The sequence below is a fragment of the Papaver somniferum genome, chromosome 5, assembly GCF_003573695.1.
Source record: "Papaver somniferum cultivar HN1 chromosome 5, ASM357369v1, whole genome shotgun sequence".
NCBI lineage: Eukaryota > Viridiplantae > Streptophyta > Magnoliopsida > Ranunculales > Papaveraceae > Papaver > Papaver somniferum.
In genome coordinates this window covers 177,559,550-177,575,815 of record NC_039362.1, presented here as the reverse complement: position 1 = coordinate 177,575,815, position 16,266 = coordinate 177,559,550, and the positions used below count along the sequence as shown (strand labels likewise).

The 16,266-nt window shown below is 41.7% G+C and overlaps 2 protein-coding genes across 2 annotated transcripts; both read left to right on the top strand.

Annotated features, from left to right (window-relative positions):
• The first annotated feature begins 2,909 nt into the window (after positions 1-2,909).
• Positions 2,910-3,913, top strand: LOC113280163 (putative disease resistance protein RGA3). Its single transcript, XM_026528818.1, has 2 exons — positions 2,910-3,175; positions 3,271-3,913. The coding sequence occupies exons 1-2, from the start codon at positions 2,910-2,912 to the stop codon at positions 3,911-3,913; spliced, it is 909 nt and encodes a 302-aa protein (XP_026384603.1).
• A 6-nt stretch (positions 3,914-3,919) lies between these two features.
• On the top strand, positions 3,920-6,393 carry LOC113283783. The gene is made up of 2 exons (XM_026533145.1): positions 3,920-5,644; positions 5,935-6,393. Exons 1-2 carry the CDS (start codon positions 5,363-5,365, stop codon positions 6,088-6,090), a joined length of 438 nt encoding a protein of 145 aa, XP_026388930.1. The 5' UTR covers positions 3,920-5,362; the 3' UTR covers positions 6,091-6,393.
• Positions 6,394-16,266: the final 9,873 nt, after the last annotated feature.

Here is a 16,266-nt window from a genome sequence, read left to right as displayed (position 1 = left end):
TCCAGGGGCAGAAATTTCCATAACGGGCTGGAGAAGTCTCACAAGCTTGACTACCGAAAACAGGGCGCCACCCACGCGGACCAGGTACCCAGCCGTAAGCCCAAGGACCGATAAATTCAATAATAGTAGCGTGCCACTCATATTCATGATCACGCTTAATCCTCTCACGAGCAGGAAATATCTTCCGCTGAGTAGACCCATCGATACCAGGAACGTACTTCAGCTTAGCATCACTCACCTCACTTAAGAGACGAATTTCACCACGAGGAGCAGCAATATTACGAAGGCCAACACTCCATGGCTTACGATTCCTACTGTTAATGTAATCTCCAAAAGAATTATTGAAATTCTGGGGAGTATACCAGTCTGTCTCAGCAGGGTTAGGAACATAGCAGGTCATCATCGTTTCACCTTTACTCCGAAGATAGCATTCTTTAAGAGCGCGAAGATAGTTTCCAGTTAGCTGCGAAATAGAGCGGCTATGGGTGTGTGGAGTGGAACCCTCACGGTAAGACAATACATCATAATAGAAAGAGTCGCCTGACTTGTATAATGGCAACATGAGATCAGCTTCGAAGGCCCCCACCATATTCAGCAAATGGAATTCATCGTATTTATACTTCGAAATCAGATCATAAGTAAGATCATCATCGGGAGCATAAAACCTAACTTCGAAAGCGTCGAGTTCATGCTTTTCCTTGAACGCGGAGAGATCTATATGCTTGAATGTGACCTTCTTCTTACCAACCGTGACACTTCGAATTACAGGGGAAGCGTCTGAATCATCAGCAGGATCTGACGAAGGCTTCTTCGGAGGACTCATATCCGAGGCTTTCCTCTTAGTGGGGGGATTCTTTGATAAATCAATTTTCGAAGCAGTACCCTTAGTAGATTTTCCTTTAGTAGGGACTACTGGAGGTGGAGCTGAAGGCCTCAGGAGGACCCTTCGGTTGATCTCCTCTCTTGTTAGACGAAGCTCTCAGACCCGAAGAGGATGAAGTCTTCTGTACACGGGGATCTAATTGTGAAGACCTAGACGAACCACCCCCTGGCGGAGATATGTCAGGGCTCCTATGTGAAGGAGACCTATGAGGGCTCGGCCGCAGAGTTTTGTAAGGAACTCGCTGACGATCAGCCATATCTACGAATAAGCATAAAAACAAGATAAAGATACAAACAGATAAGCAAATGAAGATCAGAAAACGTGAAATTTGTCAAAACTTCTACCAGTTCATCAAAATATCAACTGAAAACCCTAAATTCACCGTAAACGAAGAACCCTAACTTAATTGGGAACATCATGGACAAGCTTAAATCTTCGTGTACGAATCCGAAAGTTTTGTAATAAAGAACAGGGGCAAGTATATATACTTTGCATATCTGTTCTTCATCAGAAAACTAAGAACACAGTAGCAGAAGATGAACAAACAATCAAGATCGAAGAAAGAATAATCTCATCCCTGTATCAAAAGCTATATGAGCTGAAGCGTGCGATGAGAAGACGATGAACAACAGCAACAATCAAACTTCGAAAAATCCTAGGAAGATCTTACTCGCAATATCACAAGAAGAATTTAATGGTTAGAAAACAAGAAGAGAAGAATGAGAAGGTTCAGGAGAGAAAGAATTATGAACTGACAAGAGAATGAAGGAATGAAATTTATTTCAAATTTTTAATATTCTCTCTCCTATTTATAGCATTAAAGGAGATAAAAACCGTCCCTTAATCCAAGAAGAAGTTATTGCAAGGAGTGGGAAACATGCCCTAAGATCTAGGGGAAGTTATTATAGAGAGATGAAGAATATGTGAGGATGATTTTCCTCTAACTTCAACTGACGCCTTAGTCAGAAGAAAACGGGCAAATTGTATGCACATAATTCATCACTCGCCACGTGTCTGGAGAAACACACGTGGAGGACGCACAGTTTGGAGCATCAAGATATGATGCCACACTTGGATATCCAAGCAACACGTTTTATCAGTATAAGATCATCATCTGACGGATCTGACGGCTGAGAATCGAGGAGCACTGAAGGAAGGGGTTACTGCGAAGCACTGAAGAACACCCTAGGATTCACTTTATTCCATCTCGAGAAGGATCCAAGATCAACGGCGAGGGTTAGTCCAACTGACACGGATGTGACAGGGGCAGCAGACAACTATCTGGCGCGTGCAGACGACCCAACCACCCGCATTAAACACCCTAGATTAACATACGTGTCGACCAACCTGTGGAGGATGAAGAGGCGACTCATCGTCACCGAGCATAAACCGCTGGGGCCATCATGGAAGACGAAGATACCAGCGGGATTGACACAAAGAACGAGAAGATAAGATAACAGCTGATCTCAGAAGTGGAACTCACGTAGTAACCCTATAAATACCCCTATCCACTAAGAGAGAAGGGATCGACCAGTTTTTAGTTATTAGTCATATTAATAACTTATGACTAGACAAGGACGAACCCGAAGGCTCTGAGTCGATGAGTCATCGTACCCTCACAATTTTATGCATACCGTGCTCAGTTTTATAATGAATGATTGAATGCGAACATTGTTTGTGGACACGTGGATGCCATCGTGATCTATCTGTTCAGAGCGGGTAGTCGATATCACATAGTGGGTGGTTGAAAATAAGTAGTGGGTGGTTTCTGGTGGGTGTCAGGAATAATTTGGTCAACTTTTACCCTTTTTTTAAACTGATGTTTGAAAGACAAAACATAGTGGATTAGTGGGTGATTGAAAATCTCGATAAATAAATTATTTGTTTATTGACTAATGATCACGACTAGTGTTTCTGGTGAGTCTCTTATTCAGATCATTCAAAGATCAGTTTCTAAGTACTATAATTTCTGAAATTCTTTTGCCATTGATTTCCTATTATCTTGTAAATACAGAAAGATCTTATAATGTCTATTGCTGGAGGGGTTTTCACTAATGGTGTAACTGAAATATTAAAGAAATTGGTTCCTGTTATTGGTCGAGAGATCGGTCTGGCTTGGGGTGTAAAAGATGAGCTCAAAAAACTCCGAGACACCTTACAGATGATTCTTTCGGTCATAGCTGATGCTGAGAGAAGGCAACAGAATGATGCAGCTGTAGGCCTTTGGTTGAGAAGGCTTAAAGATGTTGCTTACGATGCAGATGATGTGATGGACGACTTTCCTATGAAGCCGTGCGTCGGTCTGAAAGGGGGAACAACTTGAATCACAAGGCTCGTGATTTCTTTTCATCTTCCAATTCGCTTGCATTCCGTTTCAACATGGACAGAGAAATAAAACATATCAACCAGAGGTTAGATGGCATTACCAAAGATATAAATAGGTTCCAGTTGCAAAGTACACCCGCTAACAATACTTCTAATTCTCATGGGGAAAGTAGTGAGCAACGGAGCCGACAAACCGAGTCGTCTATAAATGAATCAAGCATTAGTGGACGGGAGGATGATAAGAAAAAAATAATAAGTACGTTAACAAAGGTCATCCCATCATCTGACAGCAATCAAGAAAAGGTCTCCGTCGTTTCCATAGTGGGGATGGGTGGGCTAGGGAAAACAACCCTCGCTCAACTCGTCTACAATGATGAATTTGTAAAGGAACAGTTCAATCTAAGAATGTGGGTTCATGTATCTCAACATTTTGATGTGGAAAAGCTCTTTATAAAAATTATGGAGTCCATTACTCGAGATAAGTTTGATATTTTATCAAATTTCGACGTATTAACAAATAAAGTTCGAGAACAATTAAACGAGAAGAAATATTTGCTAGTGCTTGAGGATTTATGGAATGAGAGTGATGAAGAATGGGAGCAACTCCGTAATCCGTTGCTTGTTGGTGCTCAAGGGAGTAAAATTTTGATCACTACTCGTACAACCAAGGTTGCGAATGTTGTTAAGGGGAACATTGCTCCTTAATATTTGCAAACATTACAAGATGCTGAATGTTGGTCTGTTATTCAGAAGAAAGCATTTTCTCCCGGTGGAGCACAGAAGCCCGCAACTATGACAAGCATAGGACTGGAGATAGCAAAAAAATGCGATTTTGCTACTTGAACAGCAAGTTGACAGCTACTTGACAGCAAAACCAACGTGGCGGAGAGAGGGAAGTATTTTCTATTTATTTAAATAAAAAAAATCAAAAAGAAAAACGAGTTAATGGGAAAATATTAACTCCCGTTGGGTATACCCAACGGTTCAAATGGAACGGTTTAGAAATTTGGCAGCGGGAAAATATCTTATTCAGTTTGTTTTTTTTTCTTCCTAAAACAAATCTAGGGTTTCTTCATCTTCTTAAAACAGATCTAGGTATTCCGAGATAAGAATTTGTTCTCTCCAAATCTTGGAATAGAAACAAGTTCCGTGATGGTAATTCCATAGATCAGTACCATCTCTGTGTTAAACTTATTACTAACAAGGTAAACTTAAAACCCAACACTATATTTATTGTATAAGAGTTTTTGAATGCGACGTTTTGAATGCCAAACTTATCTTTATTGTTTAAGGTTTAATATAAATCGTGTTTTATGAAGTATTTACAGTTCTCGTTTCTCTTCCGTTAGATTTGGTAAGCATTCTGATCAGGAGTTTGAATAACGATTTCAAAACTATAGCTTATATGATTGATATATGTTAATGTTCACAGATGTGTTTATACCGTAAACTTGTATCACTTTTATAATACATCTAATCTGATTTGAAGTGTAGATGGTGGTGGCCAGTTTAGATGATGTTGAGAAGGAAACGGGTGAAAATATGCAAAGTACTGATGAGGATGAATTCTACATTGGAAAAAAGTTTGAAACACATGATGATTTGTTCAGTGCTTTTAAAGCTTATGCAAAACGAGTAGGATTTGCAGTTAGAAAAAGAACTAATCGGAAAAATGAAGAAGGGATCACAAGGAGTGTGACGTATGTTTGTAACCGAGCAGGAAATCCTGTTAACATGACTAAAAATATAGTGAAACCTCGCAAGAGCAATCGTTGTGATTGCAAGGCTTACGTTACTGCAAGATTGGATGATGAAGACAAATAGGAGATTACTCAGCTTAAGCTCGATCACAATCATATGTATAATCCAAGTCTGTCTCGGCATTATCGGCAACATCGCAAAGTTGAACCACATGTATTACATACAATTGATCTTAATGACCAATTAGGAATTCCAGTGGAAAAGACTTTCCGCTCTGTGATGAATCAGTTTGGTGGATTTGATAAAGTTGATTGCAATTGTGGTACTAATACGTAATGGTATTCCTGAAAAATACATCTTACGCAGGTGGAGAAAAGACGTAACAAGACCGCATACAAAAGTGAAAGTGAGTTTTAGTTGTTGGGAATTGAACGAGTCCAGTCTCCGTTACAAATGTCTCTGAAGTTCAACGTTTTAGCGGATTTGGCTTCTGCCAATGATGAAGAAAGTAAGGTTGTCAATGAATGGTCGGATAATAAGATTAAGGAGCTCAAAGCTAAGTCAATAGAACTCGAAAAGATTAAATTAAACGCTGAGGATAAAGGGGATACATCATTTCCTAATGTTCGTAATCCACCGAAAAAGAAACGTATAGGAAGAAAAAGATCTAAAAGACTCAAAGCCAAGAGAGCACGGAAAAGGACAAAAACAAATCCCTCGACAAAGCCTAGCCAGGTTAGTGTTTTATGTTCACTACTAATGGAACACATCTTTCATTGTCAAAATATTAGTTAGTATAATTTTGGTTGTCGATTGAACATCTTTTATCTTAGACAGTAACTTGCTCAACATATTAGAATTATAAGTACAAATTGTGAAAGATATTTGAATATATGCTTTTTCTTCTGTCTGTGGAAACATCTCCAGACCCTATAACTAGCATCTTGCTCATTTTATTTGATTTGTTACATGATATCATCACAAATATTCTAGACCTTAGATTAAATGATATGCCTGTGACCCAGGAAAGTGTTGCAACTCCAACACCATCATATCCTCATGATATTTCACATCAGCAACATACAGAAGCTACTCGTGGTCGAGGTACTCGAGGTCGGGGCACTCGAGGTCGTGGTGCTCTTGGAAATGCCGCTCAACTGAGTAACAATGCTTCTACTTGAACAACGCGCGCCATCAGCTGTCAAGAATCTGTTCAAGTAGAGAAGAGTTTACTTGGCGAAGAAGGCAAAACGCGAAGAAGATAAATTATCAAGCAAGAAATAGAGCAGGTGTCCCGACAAGACCAGGTGAAGTCAGCGAAAGGTGGGGGAAAACTTTATGAAATATGCTCCAAGCGAAGTATAAAGTAACCTCGGCGAGATAATGTGGGTTGTATACCATTAGGGTTGTTGGAGGCTATAAATAGAGACCTTGGGGGAATGTAAAGGGGGAGATCTGGTGGAGAGGGAAAGGTCTAGAATAGGAGAGAGATAATTAGGGTTTCCTTGTAATTCATAAGCTTGGAGAAGGGATTAGGGTTTCCTAGTAACTCACTAGTGTAACTTGTATTTCGCTTGAGATTAATAAATAAACTTAAGTTCTTGTGTTTATCATGTCGTAGATCTTATTTACTTTCCATTTGGGTGTGTTGCTGGATTTTCAGTAATCACATTTTGGCGCAAGAAACAGGGATTGAACATGTGTCTAAGAGTTCGAAGAAAGTCGAGGTTGTGAGAGTAGGAGATCTAGATAATTAGGGTTGGAAAAGTTCAGTTGATATTGAAATAAAGATAGGTTGATGGCTAGAACATCAGATCGAGCAGCGCATGTGATAGCAATAAGGAAAAGCAAACGATTGGCAGATATGAAGGGAAGGACGGAACGGGACGGAACATCAGCTGTGGGAGACAGACGAGAAGAAAACCAGCGGCAGACGGAAGAAGATGGCCTCAGGGAAGGTTCAGTGCACACATCCGATACATACACCGTTGTCGAGGAGGAAATGACTCGCGAGGAGATGGAAGAGAATATCGGAGAAGAAAACATGATGTTGGACCAGTTAAGGGAGACGCTTCACCGTGAACGAGAACGGGACCGGGACTTGGTGGAACAGCAGGTGGAGTTGGTAAGGCAGAATGCTAGGTTGAGGCAACAAAACCGGAAACTTAACGAAAACGTGGAGACGAATGCCATAGATTCGGAAGGAAACACTGTATCTTCGGAGGAAGATGAACTACGGCGAAGGAGATATGACCACGAGAAAGATGGAGGAGGACGAAGAAGAAGACGACGAATGGATGCCGACAAAGAAAGAGACTTGAGAAGAGCACTAGAGATATCACAATGGGAAGATCAGAGGCGGAGACATTAGGAGAAACATAGGTAGGAGGACGAACTGCAACGCCAGGCAAACCTTATCCGAGATGAGGAGCAAAGACGAAGATCAGGCGAAGGGAGGCTTAGCGTGATGAGAGGCCGTCACCATGAGGAATATGGAGGAAACTTGAACCAAGAAGTTATAAATGAGATGAGACACATGAGGGATTTAATAAATAACTCACGAAGATGTGGAAGAGTGCAGTTAGCAGAAGCGATAGAGGAAGCAGATAAGTCTCCATTCACCTATGAGATCATGCATGCGGACATCCCTGAGAAATGCGTGTTACCAACGCTTGCAAGCATATTTAGTGGATCGGAAAGTGTTGTGCAACACTTGAAGAAATATACCCTTTGGATGATGCAATGGGGACGAAATGACGCAATACTTTGTCGATATTTCCCTGCGAGCTTAGCAGGGGAGGCATTAACCTGGTTTGATGGACTCCCGGAAAAGTCAATATCATCATTCAAAGATTTACAGAAGATATTATAACGGCGTATATAAGCAACAACTTGGTGAGGCCAGGGATAGAGACTTTGTTCAACCTGAGGAGAAGGCCAACGGAAAGCTTGCGAGGGTTGGTCAAGAGATGGAGAACAGTGTGTAGCGAGCTAGTAGGTAGAGTGATGAACGAAACTTCATCTTAGCCTTCGTGAATGCTTTGATCCCAACGGACCTGCTATACACACATATATTCATTATTTGAAACTCGATAACGATGAATGAGCTGAGGGAGTACCGGGAGGAATACATAGCGTTGTAGGAAAAGCAGAGGCAGGTCAGCGAAATGACATTGGCCCGAGCGAAAGAAGGGAATTCTAGGCTATTACCAAGGACGGTGCACGCAGTAGAGGATGAACCCAGGCGAGGAAAGGGAGAGCCAACAGTTCCAGTCCCAGCAAAGCTTGTAGCCGTCTCGATTGGAGATCAGGAGTGGATTGATCAACAAAGGTATGAGGAGTCAAAACGAAGAAATCATGAGCCACGAAGCTACAATACAAGATACCAACCTAGGAATAATCAGGGACCCAGATACGGGGAAAGGAGGCCCAATGGACCAATCTTCGAAGATGTGAAACTCCCACGACTTAACACAACTGTGGAAAAAGTTTGGGAGGCAATAGTGCTGACGGAGTAAATCCCTCCCCCACTAAATTTCGGAAGAGAGCCTCCACCAGGATTTCGAAATCATGAATTATGTAAGTATCATCGCTTTCATGGGCATCAAACAGGTGATTACAGGAACGTTCGGCGAATTATACTTCGCTTGATAGACCAAGGGAAACTCGTGCATTTCCTAAAGAGCTACGTGCCACCACCACCACCTCGTGAGAATCAACCAATATACCGGATCGGGATAGACCGAGGAAAACATCAATTAAATTGTAATTCGATAATTCATGCGGCAAAAAGTCTCCAAGACTTTCATGACAATGTGCTCAAAAGAGTTCACAAAAGGGATTTCGAGGGAAATGAAATATTCAACATCATGACGAAAGAGCTTAGAGGAATGGCAGAAGAGGCAGATGACCTTCTCGGCGAAGGATGCACCTGATGGGGAAATTTCGCACACAAATCCTTTGCTCGTGACCTTGGGATTCGTAAAATATTACATATGGGAGGAAGAGCAAGCTGAGAAAAGGAGAATTTGGGCAATAGACAGAATCTTAGTTGATACTGGGAGTTCAGTCGATATCCTCTTTTACCATACCTTCAGGATCATGGGATACAAGGACTCGGATCTTGTACCTTCTACATATAACATATATGGGTTCAATGGGGTAGCGTCCAAGCCGAAAGGGGAATTTACCGTGAAGATTTCCGTTGGCGAACTAGAGACGAAGGTCACAGTTTGTGTCGTAGATGTCGATTCTCCCTACAATGCTCTCATAAGGCGGCCTTGGATACATGGAATAAAAGGAGTCGCGTCAACATATCACCAGGCGATACGGTTCCCAATGCCAAGTGGAATCGGCGAGATAAGATGAGATCTGAGAGATGCAAAAGACTGTATAACAAAAGACATGCATAACTACGAGGAGAAGTTAAGAAAGAAGATGAAACAAATGAAGAAAGCCAGCGAAGAAAGAAGAGCCGAACAACTGATGTTATTTACGATAGAATCTAGCAAAGAACTGAGTGGAATGCAGGATAATGAGGAGGAAACCAATGAAGCAAAAACTCATATCGAGGAAGGTAATAACGCAACTCCAGAGGAAGGAGGCCAGGTCAATCTAAAACAAGGCGGAAAGGCTAAGAAGGGGTAGGTGGCTGAAGGAAACGAGATGACAAAGAATAAAAAGGAAACTCCCACGACAAAAGAGAAACAAACTCCACGAGGAGGGAAGGTGAACTGGTCAAGAAGCAAAAAGGCACAGAGACAAGAGGCAGAGGAAAGCGTTGAAATGCAAAATTCACAGAGTAAATTGAAAGAAAGTTGGAAGAGGAGGAGATGGCCCGGTTAAAGGAGGAACTTTACTAGGAGAGGCGAAGGAAAGAGGATATGGTCAGGGAACGCATAAGGTTAGAAAGGCAAAACGAAAAGATGATTATCAGAAATAATCATTTGAAAAGGAAGCAAGCAGAGAGTAATGTGCAGGAGGATAGATATGTTGTGGGAGAAGCAAGAACTAAAGAAAGACATTATGTGCAAAAACGAGAAGGCCTGGGGAGAGGTGGGAAAAAGGAGCGAGAAGATTTGAAGAAGTCCATAGAAAGCAGCAGAAGAGAATTCAGAGAAAGGGAATATCGAATGCAACAATCAATAGCAGTTACTCAAGGAAGAATATCCCCAAGGAAATGAGAGAAAGTGGTTTGCAAATGGTAAACAAATGCTCAAGGAATGAACCGTGCAAGCCAGAGATAGCAGCGCTGTTCTCATTAAGGCAGAAAGAGAATGAGAGCTTGCGAAGTCTCGTCGCGAGATGGGAAGCAGTATGCAAAGAATTGAAGGGAAGGATCTCATAAGAGGAGTTGGTGCGATCCTTCATCTATGCTTTATCAACCGGACAGTCGTTATTCTCCGCACTATTCAAGATAAGAAATGAAGTACAAATGAAGGAGTTGAAAAACTACCAAGCGAGCACATTCGTATGGAAGAAGAATAGGAAAGGTGCAGCGAGATAAGATAAATGTATACACTTTATTTCGATGATGAAAATGAAATGATCGATGTACTCAATGTTCAAAAGCATGGCAATAAAAATTTGATGAAATTTTGATGAATCAAATATTCTCCGAGTAACCAAAGACAGTAAGACCTCAATATTAGGAGGCAAATAACGAATATGAAATAAACAGTTTCTAAGGAAACTCAAAACCTTCTCCTAGGAAGGCTGGGACCCCGTGGCATGCACCCTAGTTCGCATAAAAATGCAAGAGGTAAGACCTAACGCATGTCATGGACAACTCTCGGGCAGAAAGCTAGGGGCAATGATAAGACCTATCCGCTTAAGGTCCCTTTTATGATGGCCTTCTGTAAGAGGTGCAAAAATATGACCAAGGCGCCGACGTATTCTGTTGAGTTGCGGGTGCCTGGGACGTATGGAGCGTTACCGGCCATGTTAGTCTGGCAAGTCTTGTCTACGATGCACTTGATCCCAAAGAAACCCCACTTAGGGTGTGACTTCGTAACTCTGAGCCTTATCGGCGAAGAGGATAAGAAGTCACGAAAACAACTGAATGTCGTAATAACCGGATGAGAGGAGACCAACATGCATGTTAGGGTTAACCTCCTTGAAGGGGCACTCAGGGGGAATATAAAGGGATGGCACCCTCCATATTAGGGAGTTGTGTGACCAAAAAAGACGACAATGTCATGGGGCTGCTATTCATGGGAATAGATAGGCCTATCATATTGTCGCGAAAAGAAAACTTAGCAAAGATGTTAAGGCGAGGTTGATGGATTGCTATTCGCAAAAATAGCAAGCGCCTGAAACTTCGCCGAAGTAATACCCTTAAAAACAGGGTGAAGCGCAATAAGACCTTATTTAGGAGGCGCATTAAGACCTCATAAACAAGGAAACCAATGAGATAAGCAAGAAGTAGACACAACTACTAAAACAGCAAAGTTACAAAGAGAATTCTCAGAACCATATCGTCTTGATCGGATAATCCCAACAAGAACAATAGGCAAGTATATACTTTTATATTTTTTGTTCTTTTGGTATTTTGGTATTTTCCGCATGAAACTACAAAGCGTTTAAGATACAATCTAAGGCTACAAGATAGGGAAAGAAGGAACCTGAGGTAAAAAACTAAGATCGGGCGCACACTTTAGCAACCGATGCTCATCACTCTTTTAAATTAGCATTCTTACTCTCGTCGAAAAGCAAAAGGCAACAGGAATGAGTGAAGAAAGAAAGCTTGAACTGAGGGTGATTTGAAAGGTGAAGGCAGAAATGAAGATGAAAACTCGCAAATGAATAAAAGTAAAGTATATACTTAAAGGCTTCACTATTCTTTTGAGAGTTTCCATGGTCAGTATATACTTGAGGCAAATGGTGGAAATCAAATAAACATACGCTTGATAAAACAAAATCATAATATCATAAAATGCGATGATTCCCAAAATAAAGTGTTTGCCCCCCAAGCTTGGAAGCGCCCATAAAAGAACTAGTTATAAAACACTGATCTGAGACGAGAGAAGACAAAACTAAAGCTGTTACCGAGGAATGACACTATCAATGGTGGTTGTCTCAGGAATCTCGCCGCCTGCCCCGGTGAGGCTAGTAGAAGCTCCCTTGGAATCCTCTTTTTCCTTCGCGGTGTCAGCCTTTGGTTCCTCATCGTCATCAAGAGACGCTTCCTCGTTGGTAGGATCAGCAGCTTCATCTTGAGGCTTCTCACCATCAGAAAAAACCTCCAAAGGGAAAAAAGGAGGAGGAATGCCATGTTCAACGCAGTAGTCATTAAAGAGTGGAACCAAATAGCTCTGAGTGATCTTGCGGTCCGTCTGGGATACCTTCTTGGAAGAATCGATGATCTCGTCCATATTATCATTTAAGTTCTCAACCTCCTCATTAAGTCGAGAAACGTCACGACGAGCTTCATTTCTCTCCCTGGTGATACGAAGGACCTGACTTTTATAACGCTCATTCGATTATGCGAAGGCAAGAGAAACTACATTAGAAACAAGGAAGTAAGACGGGTCAAACAAGATAATAATACACCTAAAAACTATCTTCCGCCTGAAGGATAGTAGTATTTAAAGTACTCTGAACAACATAGTATAGATGATCAATCTTGGCGACTTCGAAGTTGGACTCTTCAAGTGGAACACATAACTCATGACACATTCTATCCCAACCTTCACCATGAGGGGATTTCAAAGTGCTCTTGTCAGACTAAATGACGAGAGCGTCTTTTCCGCGAAGACTTGCAGGCTTTGGACGAGAGGAAGTGACTAACTTAGCTTGCAAGAGTTCCACCTTTTTCTTCAAACAATCAATCTCCTCGTTTAGATCGTCCACAGTGCTCCAAGACCTACGAATAATAGCTGCGAGCTCGGTTTTGCTTTTGATTACTCGATCGTAATCTTCTTCCAGTTTCTCATAGTTGGCTATCGACGAAGAATGGAGGTTCTGCGAGGTAGTAAGGGAATTAGAGACCCGTTGAAGCTCTGAATTAAGGCGCAGGTTGTCATTATGGAGATGGAGGTTCAGTTTTTCGTTACGGGAGCATTCAACTGACAGACGGTCCACTTGCAAACAAAGAGTCTCGGCTTTTTCATTAAGGATGGAGTTCTCAGAAACATAAATATCATTTTGAGTTGTAAGGTTCACCATCTCAACGCGAATATCTTCCAGCGAGGAGGAAGTTTCGTTTGGGCTCATTTGATGTTGCATGCATCGAGCTTGACGAAGCATAAAATAAGAAAATAATGGAAGCAAAAGAAAGAACAATAGAGGGATATCCAAGAAAAAAAAAGAACTTACTCAGAAGATTCTCTATCTTTTGGCTTTGCTTGAGGGAATGATCTCTTTCTTTCTGAAGGTCCTCCGATAAAGCTTTGATTTTAGCCTCATCCTTCCTAGCCATCTCGAGAACAAGCTGAATTTCCACGAAGGTGGCCATGTGACGGTAGACTTCATGCGAAGCGAAACTTAAACTCAGAAGATAGATATCGGAGCCGAAAAGGAAAAATAGCGGAGAAGGAACAAACAAATCACCTGGTTCATCAAGGCAGAGTGCTGCTGGAGAGATAGATTCATTGAATCACTCAAAATCACAGACGAGTCTTAGGATAGGAAGTCATCAGAAACAAAGGTGGACAAAGATTCCAAAGCGCGAGATCTCATAGCCAGATATTCTTGGGCCTTGTGGTAGATACCTTGAAGGAATTGCATGTCAGGGTCGAAGAGAGGATTTGACATTGCAGGCTGGACGGGTTGCTTTCCCTTCTCGCCAGAGGGAGGTACCTCCGGAAAACTCTTAGGACATTCAACTCTCGGCTGAACATGGGAATCAACGACCTTGGAACGGGTAACTGAATCAAGTTCTTTAGGAGGAGCAGGAGCACGAAATGAAGGAGACTGTTGCTTAGTGCGAACGGGACAACCAAGGAGAGCAGCAGGTTGTATTGCCGCTAAGGCATCCACATCCAGGGTATTTCGCGGCCTCTTAGGCGCACCAGACAGAGGAACACCCGTCCGCAAAGTCAAGAGTTAAAAACGAAAAGGCTAAAATTTACAAATAAAAGGCGATAATGATGGTACCTGAGAAGAAGGAAGAGGCGTAGGGTGAGAACGTTTCTTATGACCCTTGGGTACCCCAAAAGTGGGTAGTTCACCCTGCGAAGAGGCATGATGTCAGGATAGACAATTATCACAAAATCGCTAGCAATAGACGAAAATGATACCTGTTCAGAGAGAGTCTTCTTAGCAACCACTTTCTTCTCCTGTCGCGCCTTGACGAATCCAGCAACGGGCATCACATACTAAAAAAAATTGAGAAGCATAAGTACAATTGATAGTTCTTAATGATACAAATCGCAGTAGGAAAAATCATACCTCGCTAGGAGCAGTCCAGCGAAGTCTCTAGGGATCACATCCTGCGAGGTAACAATGTCTGGGAAGGGGACCATTGCGAGGAAGGCCCTTTTCGTCGTAACCCCAGACGAAAGGACCACTGACTACTAAATGAAACCTCGCCCAGTCATCAACGGAGAGACGAAGTTGGGAATCCACATCCAATAGAAGCTCCTTAACGGGGGGAGACACCACTTTCCTGACGAGCTCGAGACCCCGTTCATGATGCTCCCGGGTGCTTGTAAATACAGCTGAATAGTTGTCCATGAAAGATTCTATGTTGAAATACAGGGAGTCAAATTCGTCCGCCGAAGAAGGAACTTGCGAGATATCATCACGAGAATGAACTTTGAACTCGTTGGCGATCTGAATCGCATTACCAGTAAGCTGGAAAACCCCGCACTGCAGCCTACCGAGAATCTCCAGGAAGATAGGGTTTGAAAGATCATACAGAGGTAAGGAAAATCCCGCTCTCACCTTATCAGCAGACCAGGTGTCCGAACCAAGCCATCGATAATTCAGCTCAATCTCCTAGGTAGCAATAACAGCAGGATCAGGTGGTAAAGAAAGCAGAAGGTCTCGAAAACACACGGTAAGAGGTGAGAATGAACACTGACCAAGGGAAGAACATAGGTTGGGAGAAGCAGAAAAGAAATCCAAGTAAGGGTTGAGAAATGTATTTATAGTAGGAAGAAGAGACCGGCAAAACCGGAAACAGCATGATCGAAGTAAAGGCAACCGGTGACAGGCGGTTACAGAAAGAACGTGGCCACGTGGAAGCATAGGGATGGAGAACGTGGAGGTTAAGGAATCTAAACCGGTTCTTATTCCATCCTCGCGCAACTTGGACAGAATAAGAAAAGGCAAAATGTAGGTATACGAAATAGGATCGCCACGTGTCACACCAAGAAGAGTTAGGGAATCTTAGTCAAAGATCCTCGTCAGTGAACTGTCAAATCAGTCAGTATCAGAAGGCGAAGTACAAATTCCAAGCGCGAGAAAGCTCCCCGCCCTGAACTAAAGTAGGAGGACCATCAGGGTATTAAGGCAGAACTACGAAGAGTTTACTTGGAGAAGAAGGAAAGACGCGAAGTAGATAAATTATCAAGCAAGAAATAGGACAGCTGTCCCGACAAGACCACGTGAAGTCAGCGAAAGGTGGGGGAAAACTTTATGAAATATGCTCCAAGGGAAGTATAAAGTAATCTCGACGAGATAATGTGGGATGTATATTATTAGGGTTGTTGGAGGCTATAAATAGAGACCTTGGGCAATGGAAAGGGGGAGATCTGGTGGAGAGGGAAAGGTCTAGAATATGAGAGAGAGAATTAGGGTTTCCTTGTAATTCATAAGCTTGGAGAAGGGATTAGGGTTTCCTAGTAACTCACAAGTGTAACTTTTATTTCGCTTAGATTAATAAATAAACTTAAGTTCTTGTGTTTATCATGTCGTAGATCTTACTTACTTTCCATTTGGGTGTGTTGCTGGATTTCCAGTAATCACACATGTGTTGTAATTACTATTATTTTTGCAATTGCAATAACAATGCATGTATTTTATAAAAATATCAAATTTGATACAGCCTCGGGACTACTAAATTCTATTGATTTGTCGATAAATTAAAGAACTAGTCATAGAAACCAAAGGTGACCAAACTTGTGGTACAAAAACCCTGTTCAAATGTTAAAATCCATTAAAACTCCAAATTTTTAAAATTTGATACAAAAATCCCAAATTTCAAACTTGGTTTCATCAAATTTTATGATGAAACCAAAATTGATTCATCAAATTCTTTGGGGTTTTTGTGTTACTTTTGTTTTTTTGGGGTTTTTGTGTTACTTTTGTTTTGATGGTTTTTTTGTGAATGGATAGTGACACCTTTAGGGTTATAACTCGGGGACCGATTAATTAATAAGTTATTAATTTATTGAAATATACTTGTAGGATCA

Coding starts and splice junctions, on each gene's coding strand:
- LOC113283783 (XM_026533145.1), top strand. CDS start 5,363: ATGTCTCTGAAGTTCAACGTTTTAGCGGATTTGGCTTCTGCCAATGAT. Junction 5,645..5,934: donor CCTCGACAAAGCCTAGCCAG/GTTAGTGTTTTA, acceptor CCTGTGACCCAG/GAAAGTGTTGCAACTCCAAC.
- LOC113280163 (XM_026528818.1), top strand. CDS start 2,910: ATGTCTATTGCTGGAGGGGTTTTCACTAATGGTGTAACTGAAATATTA. Junction 3,176..3,270: donor GACGACTTTCCTATGAAGCC/GTGCGTCGGTCT, acceptor CAACATGGACAG/AGAAATAAAACATATCAACC.